General features: G+C 44.1%; 1 protein-coding gene across 4 annotated transcripts in view; it reads left to right on the plus strand.

Moving 5' to 3' along the window:
• Positions 1-27149, plus strand: part of MSRA (methionine sulfoxide reductase A) — a 461625-nt gene that overhangs the window by 205041 nt on the left and 229435 nt on the right. For all 4 annotated transcript variants that reach the window (XM_059728466.1, XM_059728454.1, XM_059728467.1 and 1 more), the window contains exon 2: positions 6054-6122. In XM_059728466.1, the coding sequence (XP_059584449.1) occupies positions 6054-6122 (69 nt within the window). The remainder of the gene's footprint in view (positions 1-6053; positions 6123-27149) is intronic.

Here is a 27149-nt window from a genome sequence, read left to right on the forward strand (position 1 = left end):
GACAAGGTCCTATGGGACTCCACTCTGAAAAGTGGTTACCAAATGGAAAGCTGTATCTTGGGTTCATGCTTCTTTATCTATTTCTATTGCCATTAGCAATAACTCTCTCATAAGTATATGACCAGGTGTTGATATCCAGAAAGAAATATCCACAAGGAATTTTCTGGCATTCGATCCTTTATGTTTCATTTTATAGGTTCAAATCATCTCCGGGGGGCTGTGCCTAGAATGGGAGTTTTCTGCTCCTGGGGAGATACCCTACCCATAAGTTATTGGACCAAAGGATGGGAAGGTCATCCCATCCTCACTAGTATTGCTTTTTCTTCAATCTATATTGGCTGCTTCAGGCAGAGAATGAACAATGAAATAATCCAACAAACACCACCATAACAGCCTCTCCCTCTCAGAGAGAAGGGCCGTCAAATCGCTGAGATCCAGGCACCAAACCAGCAGATAAAAGAAGACCTATAGTCATCTTTAACCATGAAGACTACATAAAAGAAGCCACCAGACAGCTATCTGACACCGCCTGCTATGAAAAAATGGAGGAAGTTCCAACTCCTCTTTTCACCTTAAAACTCAAAACCACCATTAAATCATTTCCATCTGAACTACAAGAAAAACTACAGAACTTGATCCCCGTATTATGCAATCCAAGGACTTTTTACATGCTCCCTAAAATCTGCAAACATGGGAACAGAAGCAGACCCATGATATCCAACTATGCCTAACTGAGGAAATATCAGGTTTCATCGAATCTATCCTAAAACCTCTTGTCACCCAAAGAGCAAGTTTTGTTCAAGATACAAAGGACTTTCTACAAAAACTTAAAAACATAGACCACGTCCCCAGCAATACCCTCCTAGCCACTGTAGATGTTGCCAGCTTGTATACCAACATCCCACACCAGGTTGGCATCCAAACCTGCCTTACATATCTACAAGAGCAAGATTACAACTTAGACTACAGACTTAAGGATATTATTGAACTTATGCACTTCATCCTCACACACAACAACTTCACGTTCAATAAGCAACACTTCCTCCAGGCCATGGGCACTGCAATGGGCGCCAAACTAGCCCCAGAATATAACAACCTTTTTATGGCCCACCTGGAAGAATTCCTCAAGAACTGCACCATCAAACCTATCCTATACCTAAGATATATAGGTATCATCTCTATCATTTGGACCTAAAACCTGCAATCTCTGATTGATTTCCATCACAAATTCAATAATCATCATCCTTCTATCAGACTCTCTCTTGAATACTCCAGCACCAACATTTCCTTTTTAGACACTATGATCAATATCCAGAATGATAAAATACAGACCACTGTGTATGAGAAACCTATGGACCAGCATACATATCTACACAGAACCAGCAATCACCCTCAACACACCAAGAAAGCTGTAATATACAGCCAAGCCCTCCAGTACCACCGAATTTGCACTAAGGAGAACACCCGTGATTGTCATCTTGCAAATCTCAAAGGGCTTTCATCCAACAAGGACACTCCTCCAGAGAGAGAGATCCCACTTTTGAAAGAGCCAGCTGGATACCATGTGAAGAACTGCTGCAGTACAAAAAGAAAATCCCCATGAATTGCACACCATTAATTATGATATACCATCCTTCCCTGGAACCTATATGGGAAATCCTCAAACAATTGCAACCCATACTAGAAGACCCAATTCTTAAAGAGATCCTTCCAGAACAACCCATCCTTGCCTTTAAACAAGAATTGAACCTCATCAACCTCATCACCAAAAACAAACTTCCTGTGGCCCAAAACTCACTGAATGGATCCAAGCTATACCATGACAAGAAATGTAAAACCTGCCAACACATCTCCACCACTCCCACAATAACTACACCTCACAACAGAACCAGCACCATTCCTGGATCTTACGTCTGCATCTCCAGAAATGTGATACATCTCATCCTGTGCGCTAAATGCCCTGATAGAAACTATGTAGGAGAAACTAAACAACAACTGCGTACCAGTATGAACGCACACCGAAAATCTGTCAAAGACAGACACCAACACTGAATTGCCTGTGGGTGCACATTTCTCACAATTTCTCCAATCTCTCAGTTCTAATCCTCAAAGTGAACTTTATAAAACACCTTTCGTAGATGAGCCTGTGAACTTCACTTCATTAATCTACTGGATACAAAAAACCATGGACCAAATATAGACATTGGATTTATGGCACATTATAGCATGCCTGCCATCTGATAACTCCAGGTAACCTCTCTATGTTTTACCAGCCTATCACCAGATCAACGTTCTCACCTACTTGTCTTACACCTATTGTCTCCCATTGCCTCTGGTCCTCACTGCCACACATTTGCATTTTCACAGACCTGCATTTTGCATCTTGGCTTCTATTCCACCATGGAGAACACAAAAGACTAGCAGACTCTCCCTGTGCCTGAAGAAGGGTGTTTGTGCTCAAAAGCTTGCAAACAACAATTTTTTCCAATTATTTAGTTGATCTAATAAAAGATATCACATTTACCGAAAGAATGTTGTGTGCCTTTTCTTCAGCCTCACTTTCAGAGGCTTACATACAGTTACATGAAATGCAACTGGCAAGGAACAAAAAAGGCAATAACAAGCAATTTTACAAGTTTGTCAGAAGTAAGAAGACCAGAGAAACCATAGGTCCCTTATGGAATGCAGAAGGCAATCTGTTAATGGATTATGCAGAGATCTCGTTATGGATGATGCAGAGAAGCCTTCTAATGCCTTTTTCACTTCAGTCTTCACAAATAGGGCTGGTTATCACAGGATGAGTGCAGCTGGCAGCAAAGATGGGGAAGAGGACAAAGAACTTAGAGTAGAGGAAGAACAGGTTAGGGATTACTTAGAGAAGATTGATGCTTTCAAGTCAGCAGGGCAAGATGGGATACACCCAAGGGTACTGAAGGAATTGGCTGAGGTAGTTTCAGAGCCATTGGCTATCCTCTTTCAGGACTCCTGGAGGTTGGGTGAGGCCTCAGATGATTAGAAAAAGGTAAATGTAGTACCCATCATTATGAAAGTGCAGGAGGAGGATCCAGGGAATTACAGACCAGGCAGCCTGACCTTGCCGGAAAGTTCATGGAGCGGTCATCAAGGACTCTATTGTGAAGCCCCTAGGGGAGAACAAGGTTATCAGGAAGAACTGGCATGGATTCACTAAGAGCAAGTCATACATTGGATTGAGTGCATACTTTGGAAATGTGTGGACAGTACCAAGTTGGGTGGAGTTGCAGACACTCTGGAGGGCAGAGCCAGAATCAGAATGACCTGAATAGACTGGAAAAATGGTCCACAGTCAATGAGATGAGATTCAACAAAGATGAGAGCCAAGTCCTGCGTTTGGGATAGAATAATCTCATGCACAAATACAGACTGGAGAATGACTGACTAGGCTTCAGTGTGCTCTTGTTGCAAAAGATGTCACAGGCATAATAGATTGTATTAATACGAGTGTCATCTACAAACCCAGGGAAATGATACTCCCACTTTATTTGGCCTCACCTGGATCACTGTTTTCAGTTTTGGATCACACACTTCAAGAAGGATGTGGATAGATAGGAGAGGGTCCAGCACAGTGTGACAAAAATGATTAGGGGCCTGGGAAGCAAGATTTAGAGGCCTGGGAAACAAGCAAGAGGAAAGGCTGAAAGAACTAGAGCTATTCAGTCTGAAGAAGAGAAGACTGAGGGGGGTGGGGGTGGGATAACTGAAGGACGCTTACAGAGAGAATGGAGATGGGCTTTTTTTCTGTGGCTATAGGGAACAGGACTAGGAGCAATGGCCTGAAGCTGCAGCAGGGGAAACTTAGGATGGATAGTAGGAAGACCTTTTTGGCTATGATGGTGGTCAAGCATTGGGACAGGCTTCCTAGAGAACTTGTGGAATTGCCATTCTTGGAAATGTTCAAGAACAGTTTGGACAGACACTTGGCTGGGATGGTTTAGTCATGGATGATTCTGCCTTGAGCAGATGGCTCATGCGGTCCCTTCCAGCTCTACTTTCCTATGAGCCTATGGCTACCAGGGTGATCCTGTTCACCCCGCAGAACACATAAAGCCATAGCAGAACCTTTAAAACATGCTCAAAAGCCAAGCAGAGCTGTGTAGCTAGAAATAGGAAATAAAATATGACCAAAAATGTCATAAAGATCAGATCTTGAGATAAATATCCCCCCCTCAAACAACCCCCTAACATTACCCAACTCATCATCACAGTCACGGCATCACCTTTGCCATCAAGAATCAGCTCTCAGTCAACTTACGGAGTTGTCTGCGGGCATTAACGAACATCTTATGACCCACTGTCTTAAGCTCAGCAACAACCAGTATGCCACTGTCATCACTATGTGCGCTCCAAGGCTTAATGTTGATGATGTTGACGTCAAAGAACGGTACTACTCCAACCTTGATCAGGTTCTGACTAATACTTGCAACGTGGACAAGTTCATTTTCTGTCATGACTTCAGCGCCAGAGTTGGATATGACCTGGAGCTCTGGAATGGCACCATTGGGAAGAAAAGAGTATGAAAAGCCAACTCCAGTGGTAAGTTTCTGAGCATACACACAGAGCACTCCCTTGTCATCACATCTTCTGACACAGTGACAAATACAAGATGACCTGGAGACACCCTCACTGTAAGCACTGGCAGATCACTGGAAAATCTTTTGGGAAGATCACTGCACAAATTCCAGCATCCTTGTGTTACCAGCATTGAGTTAGTGAATCTCAAGCACCAATGTTGCTGGATGGGACATTGTGTGCAGATGTTTGACTCTCAACTCTCAAAACAAGTGCTCTATTCCCATCTTCATAATGGCCTGAGATCTTGCCATGGCTAGAGGAACTACTACAAGAACACAGTGAAGGCATATCTCAAGAAAATGGATGCTGACATCAAGATTTGGGAGGAGCTACCTGCCAACTGACCTCAATGGCACTGCAACCTCAACCAATCAGCAGCCCATTTTTAGGTAAAGTGTCTTGCCCTCAAAGCAGAGAAGATAGCGTGGAGGAAGGAAAGGAGAGGAATCCCAGCCTGCAGCCTACTCTTCCCTGCAGAAAGACCTGCAACTTGTGCAGATGGATGTGTGGCTCAAGGATTGGACTCTTAAATCACCTCAAGACCCAATAATGAGCCGTGGTGGAAGTCACCATTAAATTGAAGGACTGCTATGACAATGCTACAGAATATGTTTTGGAACTGTAGCTGTTTTCAGCCCAGCACGGCCATCCTGGCACACAAATGTGAGACCCCTGGGTTAAGTTTTAGAAAATTGAAGTAGCGTTCAAATCAGATGCATTGCATGAATTCCACTTATAGCAATACTTCTAAAATCTTAAAACAGTGAGGTATAGGCAACCCGTAAAGTTAAAATAGAAGAAGCTATATATCTTTGTTATTGAAATGGTCCCTGCTGCGTAAATGTGACATTAGAATATGATGCATGATCTTTCAATTTAGCTACCTGTTTGCTAGGGTGGAAAAAGTCACAATTCACATGCGTGATCATGCCAAAAATGGCTTGTAATTCAACAGGAACAGTCAAACCAACTATATAAGATGGTATTTTCCCTGCTTTGTCTGTGTATGCAAGGACATGCCTCTCAAGAATGCTTCATTCCTGGTTGGGATTATTATTATATTCCTGTGTATATGGGGCTGTCCATATGCGTCAGTTTAGAAATAGACACGTTGCCCTAAATATGAAACTGAAGTGCTTCTTCAGTCGACGTCCTTGGGAGGTGTAGGGCTCTGAAGCAGACTGTGAGACTGTCAAATCACAGAGGTCAGTGGAGTGACACAGGTGTTCAAATGGGATACGTCGGTGTTAATGAAAGTGAATTGCTCTATTTTCCCCTGCGGGTGAATATGCAAAAAGTGACCTGGTCCAAAGGGTTGTGCCACAGAATCTTGATTACTAAGAATTCAGGATCTCCTAAAGTTATTTTAACAAGACTATTTGTGTTTCCATGGCAATTAGATATTCTATTGTGCTTAGACCCTTCTTTTTCTTTTCTTCTAGCTAAACACCACGTCAATGGAAACAGAATGGTTGAACCTTTCCCAGAGGGAACACAGATGGCTCTATTTGGTAAGATATCAAGTCTAAAAGAGAAGCACTAAACTGTACGAAGGTAACCTGTGCCAAAATCCTTGATTTCAGCATGAGTCCTTAGGGTTTCACAATCTGGACTGTAATTGCCATTCTTGAATTATCACACCCAACAGAAGCCAGGCACTGTTGATTTTGGTAGCAATCTATGTCCAAAAAGGTGTGTGCATGTATGTTTTCCCTGTTTATGACAAACAGAATATTTCATCCTTTTTGAAGTCTCTTGTATAAATACACTGTAGAAATTATTTATATTTGATTGTTCTTGTGACATAATTCATTGCTTTACGTATATCTTTGCTGATGATTTGTGACTTGAGGCCTCAAGTCATCGAAGTCCCTTGGGTAAAGTCAAATCCGGACACAGGCTTGGGTGAACTGGGTGGGCGCCCCGAAAATGGTAATTTTTTCCTGTTGTCCAATTATTCTTATCATTATCTCTGGCGAAGGAGGGCCCGATACTAAAAGCTTGCCTGGGACCGCCAGGAGTCTGGGTATGGTACTGGGTAGAAAACTTTATCTACTCTATTTGCATAACTCTTCCTGTTGATTGGTCTCTTCCCTCTTTCATTACTAAAGACCAGACTCCAGTGTCTTTACTTACACTACTCTGTATCTTTGAACTTAAACAACTGCACTATATTTTCCTTAGCCAGGAGAGGAGAATATGCAAGCAGATACACTCTGCAGGAGATCTGGGCAAACTTTTTCAGCACAACTTTTTCCAGGCAAAAATGGTGATTTGGCAACACCAGAATGTTTTGCAAATTGCTGGCAGCTTTACTCACAGTTTAAAAAAAAAAAAAGCTGAAATATTTTCTTTTGACATTTTTTAAATGAATGTTTCCATTTTTCTGTTCAGAATTACTTTTTTTCTTAACATTTCCTTTATTTTAAAAAAATCAGAAGTGTTAAAAATACTTGAACTCAAAAAGCATCATCTTAAATGTTCCTTCAGACCCAAGACAATTTTTAGCTGACCCATCGGGCAACCAGGGATAAAGATAAGTGGGACTGAGGGGAGGCAAGCAAGGCAGAGGGAAGATGTCTCCATGAGATGGGGCAATGCTCTAGCTTGTGCTTCTGCTCCCAGTACAGCAAAAGCTTTATTCAGTTAATAGTAGGTATAAGGAGCAATGGGTCAGCTTTTAAGATGAGGGCTGAAGAGTGCTCTGGGCAATGCCTTGCCTGTGGCCTGCTGGCTAGAGTACTTCACTATGAAACTCCCTCCAAGTGAACATACATCCTCTGTTCCCTTGGCAAGTGCCCTCACCACTAGGACACTGGCTGAAATATAGGAGAGCCCTTGCTGTGCTGCCCAGGTGTACTTCGGTTTGTCAGGCAGAAACAGAATCCCAAACTCTACATAAGTGACACAACCTGCAGTTATGGGGATAAGTAAGTGGCATTTAGGCACATCAATTGAAATGGGGTTTAACCCTTAGCGGCTATTTCTGGCTGGCATGGTGTTGTTGGAGACAAGACTTTATTCTTTCATCCCAATTTTTTTTAGGATGATTAAAGGAAAAAACTAACTCTTTTGGTACTATCAGAGGAGCCTCTTCAACCTGACGCTTGAACCTAGTTTTTACAGTGTTAAAAGTCCACTTTTTGTGGTCCTGTCTAAACTGCTTTAAAACACCTGGTTGTCAAAAGGGCCTTTTTCATCCCATACGGTAGTATAGAAGGATTCAGCCATTTCAAAACCTCACTTCTATGCCTAAGATGGTCACAAATTTTAATCTGTCATAGTGCATCGGCTTCTCTATGTTCTTCCCCAGATTTTGAATTTGCTCAGAGGAATCCTCTTTACTTAGCTATAAAGGGAGCTTGTGCTATTTATTTGGACATGATGAAGCCCTTCAGAAAATCTAACAGATTTAACTTGTTGCCCATGGGAAATTGTGTAAGGGGCAATGAACCAGAAAACAGACTCTTTATCGCTGTATTAAGACATGTATTGAGCATTGTTATACTCTAACCAGAAAATTAATACATCTTGGTTTAAAAACATACTCCACTAAGACCACAACTGCCTGTGTAGTTTATCTGAGACCAGTTCTTAACGTAGAGATTTACAAAGCAGCAAGACGGGGTTCTTTCTTATGTCCATTAAGGCTTGTTTCTTGGACTTGGCGTCATACTCTGATGTGTGTTGTCACAGTCTCTTTGGCCACATCCACGTGAGCGGGAACGTGCGATTTGTGGTGACACAAAACGCATATGGCACCCATGGATCCATTTGCTGCGCTGCATATTTGCAGCACAGTAGCAAAATTAGATACCAGGAAATCCTGGTATCTAAAAAACTGCAAACAAAAGCATGGCGGCGCACACGGAGCAGCATGCACTGCCCAAAACTGGAGTCTGGCCAGCCAGAGCCATGCTCCAGCTGCCGGCCAGGCTCTGTGCACCCAGATCACCGCTGCTACAGCCTTGGGAGGCCCCCAGGACCCCAGGTAAAGCTTCTGGGGCCACCCAGGAGCTGGGTCAGCCTCTGTACCCCACCTGGGGCAATTTGCCACATGCCAGAGCACACATGCAGGGGCGTTCCCTGGGGACAGGTAGCAGCAGCACAACTATTTGCCACTGCTGTTTGTCCCTGGGGAAATGCAAGTGTGTGCTCATCTGGATGCACCCTTTGTGCTTCTCACTCCTTGCCCACTGTGTTCTGAAGGGGGCACTGCCTGATGCAGGCTCCCTGAAAGAGGACAAGAAAAGTTTATGTACTAGTGACTACAGCTTTTCAGGAATTGCTTCTGTATTCATATAACCAGCCCATCTTCCCATTGCCTCTCAGAGTTCTTTGTATTTCAGGACCCTGCGGGTGAGGGAACAGGAACTCAGGCAGTCCCTGCTAATGATGATGACATGAGAATGCTTCTGTAATCTGTAGCGGGCTATGGACACAACTGTATTATAGGGATTGGTGCTTGGAACTAGAGGCAGGAAATCCTGTAAGTGTGACTGCCTCTAGGCAGGATTCAGATAAAACAATAGTTACAAGTAAGTAACACCTCGTTCATAAACATATCTATAAAAGAAAAGGACAAAAATCCATATGATTTACAAGTGTAACCTACTTACAGTAAATATTCCAGGGGTGCAGATAGGTTTAGACCAGGGGCAGGCAATTATTTTGGGCGGAGGGCCGCTTACTCAGTTTTGGCAAGCCATTGAGGGCCTCATGACTGGCAGCCGCGGGCAGATAAATATTAATTTTCTATATTTTTAGGGGCCCCATGGGCTGGATAGAATGGCCTGGCGGGTCGCATCTGGCCTGTGGGCTGCATTTGGCCCACCCCTGGTGTAGACTCGCTAGTAAAGTTAATAGTATGATAGTTTTTGCAGTCTTTAATGCAATTCTATACTGACTTGAAAAAGAATCCTTTTTACCCGATTGTTTAACAGGGCTAGATAACATAACTCTAGGCCCTGAAAAGGAGCCTCAGTGACACAAATGATTCTTTTGTATTTATTTTATGATATAACTTTCCACTTTGGCCTAGGTACTGTATGTGTTCAGGTGTATGTAACGTGGTGTAATTCCTGCACGTTGTCTCATTTTCAGAGTCTCTTAAAGTTTTTAAGGAGCGATGAGAAGATTAAACTATTTTTAAGTATTGCAGTTCCATTAAAACAGTTACTCTACCATGGCTCAGCTGTATCATGTGATACAGATGCTGTTCATTAGTATAAAGAAATGCTGTTATGTCTACAGCTATGGGATACTAGATTTCCAAGGTAACACAGCGGTGGAAGATCTATTCATGCTAACCTGTTGACTTAACTTGTATCCGTCAGTTAAAGCACACCCAGCATGGTAACGCAGGAGATACAAAGATTGCTGCAGGTAATCCCAGGGGAGTTGCAATGGAATCTTATGGAATCGTAGAACAAAATCATTATGACACTTGAAGTGAGAGGGAGAAATATGCCTAGCTGCTACAGGAGAACAAAACTCATCCAGTAAACTGCAGCTGAGACCGTTTTGCTCCTATTTCTTTGTCTGTAAATGTTTTCATAGATTCATAGATTCATAGATGTTAGGGTCGGAAGGGACCTCAATAGATCGTTGAGTCCAACCCCCTGCATAGGCAGGAAAGAGTGCTGGGTCTAGATGACACCATCTAGATGCTTATCTAACCTCCTCTTGAAGACCCCCAGGGCAGGGGAGAGCACCACCTCCCTTGGGAGCCCGTTCCAGGCCTTGGCCACTCGAACTGGGAAGAAGTTCTTCCTAACGTCCAATCTAAATCTGCTCCCTGCTAGCTTCTTGTAACCCCCGGGGGCGCCTTGGTGAATAAAACCTCACCAATTCCCTTCTGTGCCCCCGTGATGAACTTATAGGCAGCCACAAGGTCGCCTCTCAAGTATTTGTCGCCTTTTCTAGTATCGAAACATTTTTCCCATGAACAAGTTCTGTATTAAATGGTTCACTCTTGACATAACGTAGCTGAACAAAGGCTATGTTTGAAAAGCTACTAAGGTTTTAGAAAGAACTTAGTATAGGATCCCAAATTGGCATCAGGATATAGGTGTGTGCTGAAAAATGACAGGAGTATTCAAACAACAAAGCATGTGTTACTTTCAACATGTGAACAGTTCCATTGACTTCAGGAGGACTACTCGCATATTTAAATTTATGCATCATTTTAAATAAAGTGCTGTATTGGGTCCAGAATTTTTTTGCTAGTTTCTCTAATTACTTACCATAACCTGAATTAACATGCTATATTTCTTCATAAATAACAATCCTATAAACATCCAAAACATTTTGGTGCCAATATTTTCACTGTAGGCTATATGCTGATCTGTCTTTTCAAGAAAAAAAAAAGTTTTGCATGTTATGTGTGTGGATGGGCTCCCTTTTTGGTGCTTGTAGTGCACAGACCTTCTTAGGGTGAGGTTCAGATAGATAATTAACTTGCTTTCTGAATATGTGACCTTACCGTGTTGCATTTGCTTGATTGACTCTACCCTTAATCATAGGGTAATTGGCTTCTTGATGGGAGAAAGATATAGCCAGAACTAAAATGGTTAATAGTGGATGAGAACTGTTGTCTAAAGTAATTCTGTCACGTACAAAGGAGGCTGTTCTTAGATCTCCCTCAGTGCAAATCTTGTCTACCTTCCACATTTCCAAGAAGAAAGTAATTTTTAGGTGATTGAATCTGGAATGTCAAAGTTCTGTTTAATAACTTAAAGGCTTAGTCACAATTATATCCTTGCACCTGTCCATATCAATATCCCTATAGAGAACTCGTAGATCTCTATCTTAGCTCTACATAACAACTGCATATAGAGTTATATGCCCTATGGAACAAACAGGAGAGACCTCCATGTCTGTCTTTAATATGGTACAGTGGCAAAAATGCCTGACTCGCATCTACAATATCTTTTTCACTGTTACCACTGCACCACTTGTGAAATCTGAGTCCTGCTTTCATGGGTACAGAACCTACAAGAGCACACACAAAATGCAAACCTGTAAAACTAAGAAATATATTAAAATAGTAGGGCTGTGTGAAGCTTCAGTCCCTGATTCAATTTGGTGGAGATTTGGCCCAATTCAGTGGCTGAATCTCCAAATCCAATTCAAATCAGAAGACCCTTTAATCTCCCCGGATCGAATTGGAACCCTCTGAATTGATTCGGAGAGATTCGGAAAGATTTGGTGATTCGGACATACATGTTTACATGGTTTTTCTACATACCTCAAGGTACCAGGGGGGCTCATGAATGCGCAATGCCGGGGCGCATGGAGCGTCCCATGGGAGTATGGGGGGACTCCCCAGCGCACTCGGCAGCAGACCCAGAAGTGGACCAGAAGCACTTCTGGTCCACTTCCAGGTTCACCGGTAAGCATGTGGGGTGCCCCCCTGCGGCCCCCAGCTCAGCAACTGGTGCCTCCTGGATCTGGGGGCTGGGGGGAACTTGGGGTCTCCCCACAGATGATCACCAACCCGGGAGGGGGCATGGGGGGGCTTCCCCACGCCCTCCCTGGTGGACCTGGAAGTGGACTGGAAATACTTCAGCTCCACTTCCAGGTTTGCTGCCGAGCCTGGGGGGGGGCCACCTGCACTCCTGTGGGACACTTCATCTGCCCCAGCATCGCAGCGTTCATGAGCCACACCTGGTACTTTGAGGTATGTAGAAAAAACATTTAAAGCTGTTTCTATGGCTGATATGCTGATTCTCTGAATCAGCATTGAATCGTCATATGGCTGAATCGAATTGGGGACAGTGATTCAAGTCAACAAATCGAATCGCTGTCCCTGATTTGGGCTGAATCCGAATCTGAATTGAATAGGGCCCGTTTCTGACACCCCTATAAAATAGGTTCCTAACAAAGCTTCTTAGTGTCAAAGGAGAAAACCTTGGGTGCATATAGAAGTTACAATTTTTGCCCAATCTGGCCACAGATAGCAGTTTATAGCTGTGACCAAACACAAATGCACAGCTGCAGACTGCTTCAGAAATAACCAATTGGGTGAAAATCTGATCCCTCATTGTATGAGGTACCAGATGAAGACATTTCAAAATGTAGTGTTACCTGAAAGTTGTGTCTGCGGAGCTCCCAGCCTGTTACTGTTTTCAGAATGGGAGGGGGGAAAGGGGGTGGAGAGAATTCAGTCTGGGTTTTTTGTTGGCCCCCTGGGGGGGCCATGTATTGGAGCCCTCCTGAGGTGGGGGGGGAGCTCTAATTCACCCACCCCATCCCATGGCCATTGCTATGGGAACCTGGCTGCAGGATCCCAGCCCCAGCTCGATTCCCCTCTTCCATAACCAACAGTGAACTTCTGTTTGGTTGGGGGTAACATTGTAACTCTGAATGGTTTGCAGAAAACGTTCTGAGTTACAGCTGGGAGCTGCATCTCTGTCTGCACCCCTCGCGAAATCAATGCAATTAGACAGTGAAGACAACTGGCCTAAATAGCTCAAGAATTTGAATGTGGAGGAGACAAGGAATTTCTTTAAATTGGAGGTGCAAAAACTATCAGAAACTTGTTTTAAGCAAGGGCAATATTTTCTCAGAGAATGGCTCCAGATTTTGGTCAGCAAAGAAGGCTATGCCTTAGAGATAAAGAACCGTAAAGGTAAAGTAAGACTGCAAAGTCAAGCTGAGTTAGACCTAGCAAGTTATATTAAGGCAAATACCAAAGGGTTCTTCATCCATATAAATTGGTCACAAACAAATTTAGACTGGTAATTAGAAGAAGGTCTTTAATGATCAGGTAAGTGAAGTTTTGGACTAGTTTTCATAGTTTCAGAGCTGGTAGGGTTGGAAGGGACCTGAGCAGATCATCAGGTCCGACCCCCTGCCATGGGCAGGAAAGGATGCTGGGGTCAAATGACCCTGACCCTTTTGAAGACCCCCAGGGTAGGAGCCAGCACCACTTCCCTTGGAAGTTGGTTCCAGCTCCTAGCCGCCCTGACTGCAAACAAAGTAATGCAGACAAAGTAATGCAAATAACCTGAATTGCTTCAAGATGGAAGTTGAAAAGTTTATGGAAGGTGTAGAATGATAGGAAATGGTGTTCCCGGAGCAAGAGTTAACGTGTGACCTGGGGATTAGCTACTTTCTACCCATATGATGGGGCTAAACGTAAATTCTCTCTCCCTGCTGGGGGGGTCTCTGGTAATCTCATTCTTCAGTGCTTTTGCTGGTTGTCATGAAAGGCTAGGAAAAATGTGCTTTACTTGGTTTTTCTTTTAGTTTTTCTTTTCCTGTCAAGCACTGGACCTCACCTATGTCAGGATTTTGGATGAGGTGCACTGGTTCTCCTGCAGATACTGCAAAACCTCTCAGATGCTTTGGTGGAGGTACCTGTTTTGCTCATGTACCTAGGGTCAAACTGGTTACCATAGTTGGAGTTTGGAAAGAAATGTTTTGCTCAGGTCAGATTGCCAAGGACTGTGTTTTTTGTTTTTTTTCTCGGTAGCATGGGGCCTGGTGCTCTTCCTAGATCATCTGTGCAAAACTGAATCTCACACATTTTCTGCCATTGCAATGGCAAGGCATTGCCATTAAATGAAGAAGTCTTAGGGCTTCACATGCTGCCCTTTCTGTGAGCCAGTTCAGCTTAAAAGTGATGGGCATACCAAATGCCTGCTTTGCCGCAGAGAACACCATAAGAGAAAAATGTGGTATTTGTATATCTTTTTAAAAAATGGGAATAAAAAGTCTTGGAAGGTGTGTCTCAGAGAATATTTTCTAGAAAAATCTATGTCCCTTGCCTCCAGCTTAGGATACTCAGGAGCTGGGAGACAACGCACTCTACTTTGGCATAAGCTTCTTCTGCAGGTTTTCTCAGAAACGTTGCAAATATAGATATTTGCAGAGCAGTATTGCGATCATCCTTCCACAGGTAGAAGAAATGTTATACAGTTGCTGTGGCCTCCAGTGGGAGAGATCTGCACTACAACCGATCTCCAAAACCCAACTGCCAATGGAAGAACGGGAGTACCACGTGCAGCCCACCAATGGGTGGAATATGTATCTGCACAAGCATCCCAAGAAGAGAAAATGATTATACGCCTCCTCTGTAACTGTTAGGCCAGGTAAAGACATGACACTTTTACCAGTATAAGTGGATTGGAAACCGGTCTATACCCGTAACACAATAGAAGCGCCCAAAAAATGTCTATACCCATAACAGAACAGAAGTTCTGCACACACAGACTGGTTTAAAAATGGTGGACCCCAGTCTAGGATTTACAACACCAAAGGGCGAACGTGTGTTCTGGTCACTACCCATCTAACCTGCGGCACTTACAGAAAACCGTGTAATTTAGATCAATTCCTACTTGGGCTTCTAGATTGTCTGTACCTAGCCTTGCTTTTTGAGCTGTGTTGTGCACGTGTATATTTTGTGACTCGTCCTCCTCCCCTTTTCTTCACTGTGCAGTCTTGCAAGGATTCTTGCATGAGAGGACTGAGGAGGGTTGAGGCAGCTCTGCTTGGTTAGTTGGAGGCACAAGGACAAGCACAGTTCATGAGCCACCTCTACAGGGACTACAACCAGAAGCTTCTGACTTGGGGGAATGGCTGGGCATACATCTACAACTGACATATCCCATCTCTATTCATACACCATGTTTTGTTTTGTTTTTGGCCAAAAATCAGCCCCCCAAAACCGGAGTGTCTTAAGCAGGGAAGCTGATTTTTCTGCCTGGAACAGAAGCACCCCCTTTTGATTCCTGCTCCACCCAGTAGCAGCAGTGGCATTTCTGTTCAGGCAGCTAGGAAGTCATTTGATTTAACGGCTCATTTTTCTTCTCGCTTTAGGTGTTAATGATTATCTCTCCTTTTTAATGTTCTTGATTCACACCAATCAATGTGAACTAGATTTCTAGCATGAACTAATGCACAGGTTTTCCATCTCTTAGCACTGCTCCCTGGTCTCTCTTCTCCTATTCCAGTTGGAGACTGTTTTTAGCTCTTTTCAAAATCTTAAATCCACCAGTGGAGACCAGTCTTAAGCAGCAGCTAGGGTTTCAGCATTTTTTTCTCCATTCTGCCTTTCCAAAACCAAGAAAATACAAGAAAATGCAAGAAATTACAGTATTCGTTTACAACGTATCTTGAAGAACAAGTTGCACTAACTATTTTTTCTGCTGTTGAGCTCTGATCAAAGGACCACCATCCTGTAAATATAATGAGTGGAAGCTTTATTAATGATTAGTTATGTACTTTTCATCAATAAAAGGAAGTGCCAACAACTACAGAGTTCAGCTGTAGAATAAGATATATTTTTACAAGTCCCCCCCCCCCCCCCCAAAAAAAAAAAAAAAACTTATTAGAAGAATGCGTGAAACATTTCACAGGTTAGAGGGAGAGTAATTCTGGAACCTTAGCTATATTTTATTGTGCCCACCGTATTTTCCTCCTTATTTATTGTCTGTCCTAAAATTTTATCTGCTTTGGACCATTTGCCATGCTCTACCTGTTGACACTGTATTTTAGGAACCCAGCCCTTATAGCTTTGTTCTGGGTGGGTACAACCCTCAGACCGACCACAACACCAGGTGATAACAGGCGAATCATTTGTATATTAGATCATCAATTTAGTGTAGTGATTCTCAAACAGTGTGCCAGAGTGCCCAGGGGTGTCTCGAGATCCTGCCGCAGGGTGCCACATAATGCTAGCACCGTTAGGTTTGCAAATGTGATTCACAAGATAAATCCAGAGATTTCAAGTAAAAATCCATAGTTGTGGTCTTTCAGAGTTCTTTGCAACAGAAAAAACTGCTCTATTATTTTTCTGTAGTCAAAAAAGAGTGAAACTAAGAGCTGGCACTTTCTGAGGGGTGCCTTGAGTCTATCTACGGATGCCATCCAGGAGAGCCTTGAGTCTAAAAAGGTTGAGAACTGCTGGTTTAGTGGTTTCCAAGACAGATTCAGCAAAGAAGAAGAATTCAAATGCTAGGTGCCAGGTCTGGATGGGGACAAGTATAGTTTATAGTTCATAGCTGTGTTGGTCTAAGAAGCAGAGGCAGACAAAACTCTTGGTTTAGAGGTCTGTATGGAATATTTAACTTTTCCTCCTTTGGACTGAAAAGGTTCAGTTCCCCCGAAGAGGGGAAGGGGTCATAGGATCACAGGAACGTAGGGCTGGAAGGGACCTCACGAGGTCATCCAGTCCAGCTCCCTGCTCAAAGCAGGATTATCTTGGACTAAACCAGCCTAGCCAAGTGTCCGTCCAACCTGCTCTAGAACATTTTCAAGGCTGGAGAGTCCACCCCTTCTCTCGGCAACCTGGTCCAATGCTCGACCACCCTCCGAGTCAGAAAGTTCCTCCCAGTCTCCAACCTCAGTCTCCTCTGCTGCAGCTTGAAGCCATTGCTCCTGGTTCTTTCCCCTACGGCCATAGAGAAAAGTCCACCTCCATCCTCTTTTTAATCAGCCTTCAGGTATTTGAAGACCGTTATCAAATTGCTCCTACAGTCGTCTCTTCTCTGGGCTAAATAACCCTAGGTCTTTCAGCCTTTCCTCATAAGCCTTGCTTCTCTCTAATCATTTTTGTCATTCGACACTAGACTCTCTCCAATCTGTTCACGTCCTTCTTGAAGTCTGAGGCCCAAAACCGGACACAGGACTCCAGGTGAGACCCCCCTCAGGACCTCCCCAAGTGTCGCCTGTGTCCCAGGTTACAAATGTTCATGGTTTACTCTAGGCCGAAGAGAGGATCATAGAAATGGCTGTAAGCAAATAAGAACATTAAAGAAAAATGCAAAGGAGATCCATGTATTTTTCATTCCCCAGTAGTCTGAAGGCCAGATTGTCCCATCTTGTTGCAAGGAAGAGAAAAAGAGCGAGAGCTGACTCTCTCCCTTCCATGCTCTAGCACAGTGGGAATCAATGTTTTTTATGGCAGGCATGTCACAAATTAACCCTGTGCCCTCACCAAGTGCCACTCGGATCCCCCGCCTCTGCCCAGTCTTCTCTGATTTCTGCTCCCTGCCCTATGGTCCCTGCCTGATCCCCTGCTCTCTGCCCTATCTGCTCCTGTGTTGCTTGTCCCCTCTCATCCCCACTTGTGCCACAGGTTGGCCACCTCTCTCCTACAATGTGTTGGACACATGGAGGACCTTTGCAGTTAGGGGAGGAGATAAGGCCATGTCCTGATTCCATTCTGCCCAGTAGCATCTGCTGCCTGCGGAAGAGGCTGTAAACTTAATCTTCAACAAAATGAGGCAGAATTTGTGCCTCTTTGACCCTGCACTACCAGTTGTGGCGGTGTGGCTTGGCATCATCAATGCAAAGCAGCAACTTAGCTTTAGAATGAAAAGGGCGGGGGGGGGGAATACATAAATATTTGAGAGTAAGGATATGATGCATGTTTCAGAGAAGAGAGCAAGAACCAATCTCAATAAATTCTGATTCGAACTGTAGGTAATTTTGAAACAGTCTTAGTTATTTGTTTGCCAGCCAAGAAAGCAGTGTGCAATATGTCAGGCTTTGAGATAAAATACATTGGTGTATCATTGGCTTAAATCCAACATTATGCTCATAAATAATATAATCCTAGTGTGACACATTTCGGCTTGAACCTTGACTGAAAATTATTGAGAATCATGTTGTGAATTATGTAGAAGCAGTCACACGGTGGAGTCGAAAAGATGTAACTTGAGCGAAATATTGCAAATATGTGTTTATAATTGGCTACAGTCTCTACAAGGAGTGCAGTGGTAGAGGGGTAAGAGTACCTTGTTACAGCTCCAGAGAGCTGAGTTTGTTTCTGAACTTTGGCCAAAGGCTTCCTCCCAGGTCCGAGTGGTTCCCTGATAATTGGGAGTGAGAAGTCAAAGGTGGCCAGATATGATACTAACTACACCAATCCCTCGTGTGCCACTGGATATGTAATTTTGTGTCTGCATCATACTAGCCTGTTAGCCATATACTGTACATTGGAACAGGATTTTAGTAATAGCTATGTGTCGTCCCAGCTGTTCTTTAAGAAAGAGTAGGTCTTTTAAGAGGGTTTAGCGTTGCTGAATGAGATCCACTCTGCAAGTCAGTTGGAATATAATGTTGTAAAGCTTTTAGTTCAAAGCCAGGCAGCAGTTCATCCCAACTCTGGAAGCTCTGTTCACCTTATCTGTGCTCACCTCTTTTCTGTAGTCTTCAAGTACAGGAAGGATGCATTTACATGTTGCCCTACAGTAATGTTGTTACTGGGCCGTGACTTAGTACTTCCTGTTGGAAGTATGAAAGCATGGCGCAGTAACCCCTGTACTGCGCTGTATGCACGGCACACAGTGCTTTTTAGCAGTTGATTCGCTGTAGTGGTGCACTATAACAGGGAAGCACGCCCCTATGCTGATATAGTTGCTGGTTATGTGTAGACACCCGTGGGATGCGCTATGGTGGCATAGCATCAAGCGTAGATGCACCCCAAGACTGTTAGCTGCAATTCACCAATTCCCCCTTTCGGTCCTCTGGCCCTTCTGCATCTCTCCTCCTCTTTCCAGCGCCCATAAATTGAGACAAACCTGAAGATACAAGTCCACGTAGGATGGCGGTGCTGAGTTCCACGTGTCCAGTGGGTCCAGGCATTATCTCAGAGCTGTCACTTTTTGGTCTGCCTTTGATCAAAGTCAAGATCGAGCCCAAGGACTTGACTCAAATTTTCTCGAAAGCCAGAATAGAAAGCAGGAGACAGGTCAGATAAAGAAAAGTTTGCAAAATTAAAGCAGCAAGTTTGCTTTAATAAGGGCCTGTTGCCTCTGCATTTAGACTCTCTCAGGGATTCAAGGCAGTTGCACTACTGCAGTCCAGAAGAGTCTGGAAAGTCAGGTGCTTTTCAGACTTCTCCAGCTGTCATTTTGTTCAGAACCTGAAGCTATACTGGTAGCTATCCACGTTGCTATCTGATCCAAGTGTGCTGTGGATCCAAGGAACTTGACTCTGAAATAGCAATGCTTATGGACCCAAGCTCCCTCTTTGTAGGTAGTTTTATAACTTAAGTAGGGTGGTATGACTGTAGTTAAAGTGAGGTCTACTTTGTGAGCATACTAAAGTGGAGCCTTACTTTGTTGTCTGCAAAAGATTATGCCTGTCGGACCCTGTTAGTCTGCAAGGTGCTATCCTGCACTGCTTTTTGCCTCATTTCAGACTACCCTAGCTAACTACCCCTCTTGTACCTCTGTCTAAATTTAGGTGCCTAGACATCTTTGTCATGTTCTGTGAAGGTCTTCTGTGTCCTAACCTCTCCTGTCCTAAACAACCCATTGCAGACTATATAACGGTTCATTTCTTTCTGTTGAAGAAAGAATAATAATTGATTATTAGAAGCTTAAATAATTGTTTGGGCCTTTTATATGGGTGCTTGTATTGTTATTTAAATCTAAATATAGAAATAAAATAAATAATGTGGGATTATTTCCTATTCTTTTATTTATGGCACTTAATTTAGATTGTTTAATTTAATTTAGCAGTGGTTACCACAAAAGACAAGATGGAGAATATTCTTGGCCATAAGCAGGCCCTATGCACTGACTGTTTTCTGCAGCACGGCCCTAAAAATGATTCTTGTTGCATCTGTGACAAGAGGAATATGCTTTACTTTCCATCTGTATATTTGAACAGGCCTAAGGTTACTGATAAATTATGGAGATCTGCTTGAGACAAGGCTAGGCATCACTATTACTGCAGAGATGAATTTATATGAAAAAAAGCAGCTTCAACAGAATCAAATGGATTACACAGCTCAGATGACATCTCTTATTCAATGTGTATATCAAGTTCTACTTGAGAAGTGGAGCCTTAAAGTGTGTCAAATGACTGAAGATGATCTAAAATGAGTCTGTAGCGCGATGTGTTGGAATGCTTGGATCAAAGGACGATCATGAAATGATTTGAAAACCTCAGATAAATGACTGAACCAAAAACCGCAATGCTTTTCAATGAAGCAAGTCATCAGCTTGATATTAGGACCTTGTCACTTTTTCTCACCTCTGCTTTTCACATGCTGTGGCATTATGAGGTTCTCCTCTCCTGATCAGAGCCCTCCATGTCACATTTAAGTAATTATTTCAGTAGTTATTTGTGCACTAAAACTGGCCCTGCTTGCCCTGTACTTATTCTTTCCTTGGAAACTTGGCTGTATTCACCCTGCTCGAGGCTTGAGTCCATTTATGGCATCTTCAAAGTTATGCAAAGGGCACCTGTCATTTTTATTCATTATTCATACACAGCGGGTATTTGTTTTTATTCAATAAGCTTGAAGAATAACTGATGTGCACTCTTCTGACTAGCTGGCTTGTAAGAAACAGAAAAGAGCCAAAAAGGAAGGAGGCGGATTGACCATTCCCTTTCCTGCAGCAATTTCCTTTCACAGCTCTCAGTATTACCTCCGTGGCCATGGGACACTGTTGACAGGTAATTTTATCCCACCCATTCTGTATAGATATTTGTAAATGGAAGATCATAATTTGGAGACAGACCTTCATAACAGGCACTGATTTGAGTGTGGGAATTGGAAACAAACCTGGGGGCACACAGGGAAATGGGGGGTCCAGACTGAAGCAGCTCTCGATAGTTGTAAATAAAAGATTTTGTTCCTTTCTCATATTACTCTTGTCTTGTGAATCCCAAAGAACATTACATTTTGCTGGGAAAAAACAGCTGGTCTTATTGTGTGGATAATCCCTCTCCTTCTCTGTGGGTCACTTTTTTTATTTTTACTGCAGTATTGCTATGAACTCCTGATCCTTCTTACCTTTTGGGATAATCCAGTGGTTAACATTGCCAAAATTCATGGCTCACAATAGAAATGTTGATCAACTGTTCTTCATCGCATTGACTCTTTGGATCAGGGATTGGTCTGTATTTGCATGGCAGCCAGCACAAAGTCATCCCAGCCCACGATGAAGGCTCCTAGGCATGACAACAACGGCAACAGCAGTAGTCATAGCTGGAGGAGATCTTCTTCTGCTCTCTAGTTGTGAGCGTGCGAGGTCCAAACCTGAGCTCATTTTTATCATTTTGTCTAAACACACGAGTCAGTGATTTACTCTTACGTCAGAGGGAGAAGAATGGCTCCTCGATGAAGTTTGATCCCAGTTCAAGGATCCGCATGGCATTTTTATAAGAAAACAGGACCTCCCATTAAGGGACACAAAGCTGCCTTTTAGGAGAATCCTGTCTGCTTTTAAACACTGCTGATCTCTTCTGCAACAACTGTGATCCTCGCCTGGATTTATCCTCGGCTTAGCAAATATCACGACCATCGCTTCCGCTCACTTCACATCTAAAGGCAATCCTAATGCTCTGACATGTTTTTTCCTTCTTTTTTTCCCCAGAGACAAAGCTCTTTATTTTGTCTCAGTTTTAGTGTTATTCTGTATATAGGTCTATTTTGGATGCTAATCATAGAAGAAAGCCACTGCTTTCCTATGCTGCCAATGTTTTCATGCACATATAAACGATCCAAAATACAGCAAAAAAAATGTACTATTCTTCAGGAAGGTCCAGTAGATTTATCCAGTTGGTGTTTGTAGCCTGAAAAAGAAATAAATTAAGTTTAAGGGCTTGAGCAGGGATCTCAAAGGTTTTATTTTTAGGTTTTAGTTTTTGCTTTGCCAGCGATTCTCTGCAATGCCAATGGGGCGTTTGGTGCTTCAGTAGTAGAACAGTTTAAGTAATAATTTATAAAAATGCTCACAGTTGTGAGGCTTAATTAGCATGTACAAAATGCTCTGAGGTTTTGGGGTGGAAGGAGTTAGGCACATGCAAATTAGTATCATTTTCTTCAGCGGTTTGCTTTTTTAGATGGAAGTAGGGAACGTGGTACCTGTGACAGGACTCACTCCCAGGTGGCCATAGCACTGTCTTCTGGCTGAACTAGTCCTGCTCCACTCCCGTCCTCCAGGCTGTTTGGCCTGATGTGCCTCAATGTTACTAATGAGTTAAATTGGGAAGCTGTCCTCAGGGTCTGTAACTGGGCTTAATGAGCCTGTACTTGGCCTCTCACTTGCATCCTGGCCCTAAATGTGCTAAGGTGCTCTGCATTCACTATCTCCCCTTCTGTGCCTTACTGGCACCTGTGCTTCCTGGGCATTGAGCATCGTCTTACTGGCCCTAACCATGCCTTAGGGGCACTAATCGTGGCCTCCAGCCTCCCCCATAGCTACACCTGTGTCTTGCAGGTATTACTCTACTTTCATTCAGCAGACCCTCTGGCCCTGTCTGAACATCAGCCTTGGTCCCTGACCATGTCAGGGCTGCTGCCTCACTGTCTGCTTTGTAGGTCCTTTACCCTTACAGGGCTTGCCCTCACTGTCTTAGTCCCCACGTCTAGGTCCTGGCCCTTGCAAGGCCCCAAGCACAGAGTGCCTTACAGGTACCCCTTACGGCCTCCACTTGTTCCCATAGCAACTCCCAAAACTCTTGTAAAAACCCAAAATGCAATTCTGGTGCCAGAGCTGGGCATACCTACTGCTAGACTCCACCCCGTCTGATCACCTGTCTCCAAACCTTGTAGAAGGGAGAGTAGATCTGCACTTTATAGGCTAACCAAAGCAGTAAACATGCCCAGGGATTTCTACTCAATCACTTAACAAGCGTACTCCCCCGGCAGCTACCACCTCTCTGGCTACTCTACAGGCTCCACTGAACTGCTTTGCTAAGGCTCTGCCTTGCAGCAGGGCAGCTTCCTCAGACAGGTAAGTATCCGCCTACAGCCTTATGGCTCCAATCTTCATGTTCCTGTGGCTGCTTGGTAGCCTGGAGCTTTGCCCCTCTGGCAAAGGTCCAAATCTTAAAGAGATCCCACTTGACTCTCCTGTTCTTCATCCCTCTCAGGGTAATGGAGCCAGGGCTCCCTGTTACAGTTCCCCATCTCCAAACAGCTGCTCTTCTGCCTTCTCCCTGTGGCATTATTTTCCTAGGGCCTAGGGCACGTAGGGCCTCTGGAATACATGTGCATGGATGCCAGCAAACATTGGGGCCTGGTGCATCTGGCATGGTAGGTCATGATTTTGGAGATGGGGCTTAAAATTATCTAGATTTCAATTATGTGATGGCTGCAGGGTAAAGCAGTTTCAAGAAGTGTGAGCCCAGTGTAGGTGAGAGAGTCCCCACTGTTGGGTTCACGGTGTCCCTGGATCTGCCTCTGGTGATCAGGTGGGGATGTGTCCAAAACCTGGGGCTGCCCCCAGACTGCTCCCACTGATTGGGCAGGGGACAGCTGTGTTCCAGACCCTGCACTGTCCCATGCCCAATCCGGATGCTGAGCTGAGCACCAGGATTTGGCAGGGCTGTCCATGTCACAAGTTCAGTTCAAGACATGATACAAACCTGATATGATACAACGTGGACATAAAGATGTTCCACATTATATGTGTATTACATGTGGAGCATCTGTGTGGCTTGTTTGCTATAGTATTCTACCATAAATTAACTTTAAAATGTAACATATGCTTTGGCAACTAGTTCCTGCATTCAGATTTCTGGGAACTGAAGGTTTAACAGAAGACCCTTGACTTGGGAATTTTCTCATTGTGTGAATCCACAGTGAAGGAATCTGCTTCACTGAAGGTTTTCAAGAAGAGGTTGAATAAGCATTGGTCAGGGGTGATTTAGGAGTAGCAATGCTTAGAGTGGGCTCTGATAAACAGCAGGTGGATGCCCAGGAAACTCCCACACATACATGGGAAATTAATGAAGACCATGCTCAGCAGCCAGAAAATGAAGCAGAGCTTCAGAGATAGTGGGGATAAGTTTCTGGAGTTTATAGGCTGATAGAAAAGGAGGTTCTGACTCTCTGGTGAGGATGTGTGATGTGTGAAGTTATGTTTGCAGTCCTCAGGTTGCAGTGAAAGATATTTAGTTTTCCAAGGCTTCTGTGCTTTGCTGGTTGCCACTTGGGGCTGGGAAGGAATTTTTTCTCTGCCTTTTGCTACAGGTGTTAGGGGTTTTTGGGGGGAGGGTTGCCTTCCTCAGAATCATTGAGTGTTGGTTGCAGCCAGGGACAGGGGCTTTTGACTGGGGTGTACCAATTCTCCTGCAGCAGATGAAGAAGAGTATGGCCCCTTGTTGGCCACTCCATCACTTGCACCAGGAGGTTGATTAAGGTGTTGATGTTTTCAGGGACTGTGCCTTGTAGTTGTGGAACATGGTTGCTCATGCAATTTTAAGAACAGGTGAGACAAATGCTTCTACAGGGTGGCCAGGATCAGGATGCTCCTGCCTTAAGCTAGGAGTTGAACGAGATACCTCCTATGGTCCTTTCTAGCTCTAATTTTCTGTGATTCTATGAGTCCAAGTGCGATGACTTTATGTATGTGTAGTGTGTACTTCTCTTTCTTTTAAGAAAGAGCATAGGAAGCTATGTTGGAAAGAAAGATAATTGAATTTCTAGTTATAGTGACATAGCTCTCTGTGGATGTGCATGTCACTGCTTTTTACTAGAGGGCTTCAGGGCTGACTTTGGAGGAGGAGGCTCCACTATCTCTTCCTTTGATCACTGTGAAGTTCAGTGTAGCTATGGTCGTACCACATGGACAACTATAAACTTCCTATGTAGGCACAGAGCTGTTACTATATTAATGGGTTGCATAATGTTTTTAATTTTCAAATATGGATATAGACCTGTCTGGGTAAATACATTCTGGGTGCATCCACATGTGCACATTTACTGAGTAGTAACTGAAATTGCTGCACAGTACGGACGTGCATCTACACGTGCACACCCACACTGCGCAGTAAATATGGCGACTTATGCCAACTTGAACATAAATGCAGGTATCAGATTTACACACGATTAGTAATGCAGTAATACACGTGTGGAATGTGTGTAGCAATGCATGTGTAGAGGCCTTACTGTGCAGTAATATTGTATGTGTGGACTGACTTGGTACTAACTTCAGTCCCATCAGTCCCCACACAGCATTAATGTGCTTTAAAGCCTGCACATGTAGATGCTGGCCTATTCCCGCTTACTGCGTAGTAAATTTAAGCCAGCATAAATGCACATGTGGATACGCCGTCTATAAATGACAAAACAAATATGTTGATTTTTTCTGTTGGGTGGAAACCTCCATTTCAGTAATCTTTTTTTCCTCCCATCCCAGAATCATACTGCACTTTATGGTCCATTGTACACATTTATCTTAGGGAAAACTGCCTCAGTTTTCCCTAAGGCAGTATGTTCCTTTTCTGTCTCCACCTTTCAGTCATCATCCTCTGCTGCGCACGTATAATTGTATGCATCTCCAGTACTGACATACTGATGAATTTCATGGGCCTTTGTTAATTTAAATGAACATGAAGCTTTTGCTTCACTTATAGTAAAAGACACAAAACCAACAGTGTCTCTGGGAATTCATACAGTGTGAATAGATCACATCTTGGCAAAATGGTGAGCCAAGAAATTCCTCTTTAGTGGCTCTGTTAGGCAAACTGCATTTTAGGTTTCTTGCTGAGGGCTTTGTTTGACTTGCCCAAGGCAAGCTGTTCAACATATTGATCAAACCCTGTTGTAGCATTACAGCTAACACTTAGCTTGGTGATCATCTACTTAATGCCATCTGTCATCAGGAGCTTCATTTCCTTTAGTCGAGCTTGTTCTCCAGATCTATTCTTCTATATTCCTCCCAACCAGTTGCTAGCCATTTGTTTTCCGCTAGCCCCAAACATTTTTTAGTCTTTGCAATTGGTCTGTTTTAACCAACCTTGCACATCAGTACTAATATTTTGTCTGAAACCCTGATGAAGAACGTCAGCTTTACACGCACACTTTGCATTCAGAAGGCTCCCCAATGTGCCTTACAGATTGTCACATCCATGGGAGGCACCGTTCCCTCTAAGCTGTGTGCGTGCACGGCCATGCACAATAAAAAATCACGCCACGCAATAACTTTTTAATGCCGCGTACACATTGGCATACCGATGAGGGGGGAGGTGACATAGGGGGACGGCTTGAGGGGACGGCCAGTGCCATAGCAAGGAGGCACTGACGCTTCCCCTGCCACCACTGCCAGCTTCGTGTCCGGCCCCTCACCACCCGCCCCAACTCGGCCACAGGCTGCTGCAGGAGAGGGGAGAGGCATTGGTGACATGTAGGGGGTGCAGCCCCTGTGATTGGCGGTGCACTCTCTGAAAGAAGTGCCGCTGACGCTGCTGGTGGTGCCTTTGGGTGGTCACTGCTTGCCACCCCCACTTCACCACCAAAACTGCTGGCAGCATCTGTGGGCACTCGCCAATCGCTGCTGGCTGCTGCTGAAATTGCTGGCGGCATCTGTGGGTGGTTGCTGACTGCTGGTCAGCACTCACCACCCCTCTGCCCCACAGCTGACACCTCTGCGGCTGCCTGCGGGACCTCCCCGCTTGCCGCCACCATGCCCCCACCTCCACCACTGCCACTGCCGCCTGTGGGCGGTTGCTGTGCCCCTCCAGTCTCCGGGGACATGCGTCGTTTACAGGGAGGGGCGGGCACACTGAGATGCCCATGCACGCCCAGCCAGGACTGCTCATGGATCGCTAAACCTTAGAGGGAA

The sequence above is a fragment of the Alligator mississippiensis genome, chromosome 1 (assembly GCF_030867095.1).
Source record: "Alligator mississippiensis isolate rAllMis1 chromosome 1, rAllMis1, whole genome shotgun sequence".
Taxonomy (NCBI): Eukaryota; Metazoa; Chordata; order Crocodylia; family Alligatoridae; genus Alligator; species Alligator mississippiensis.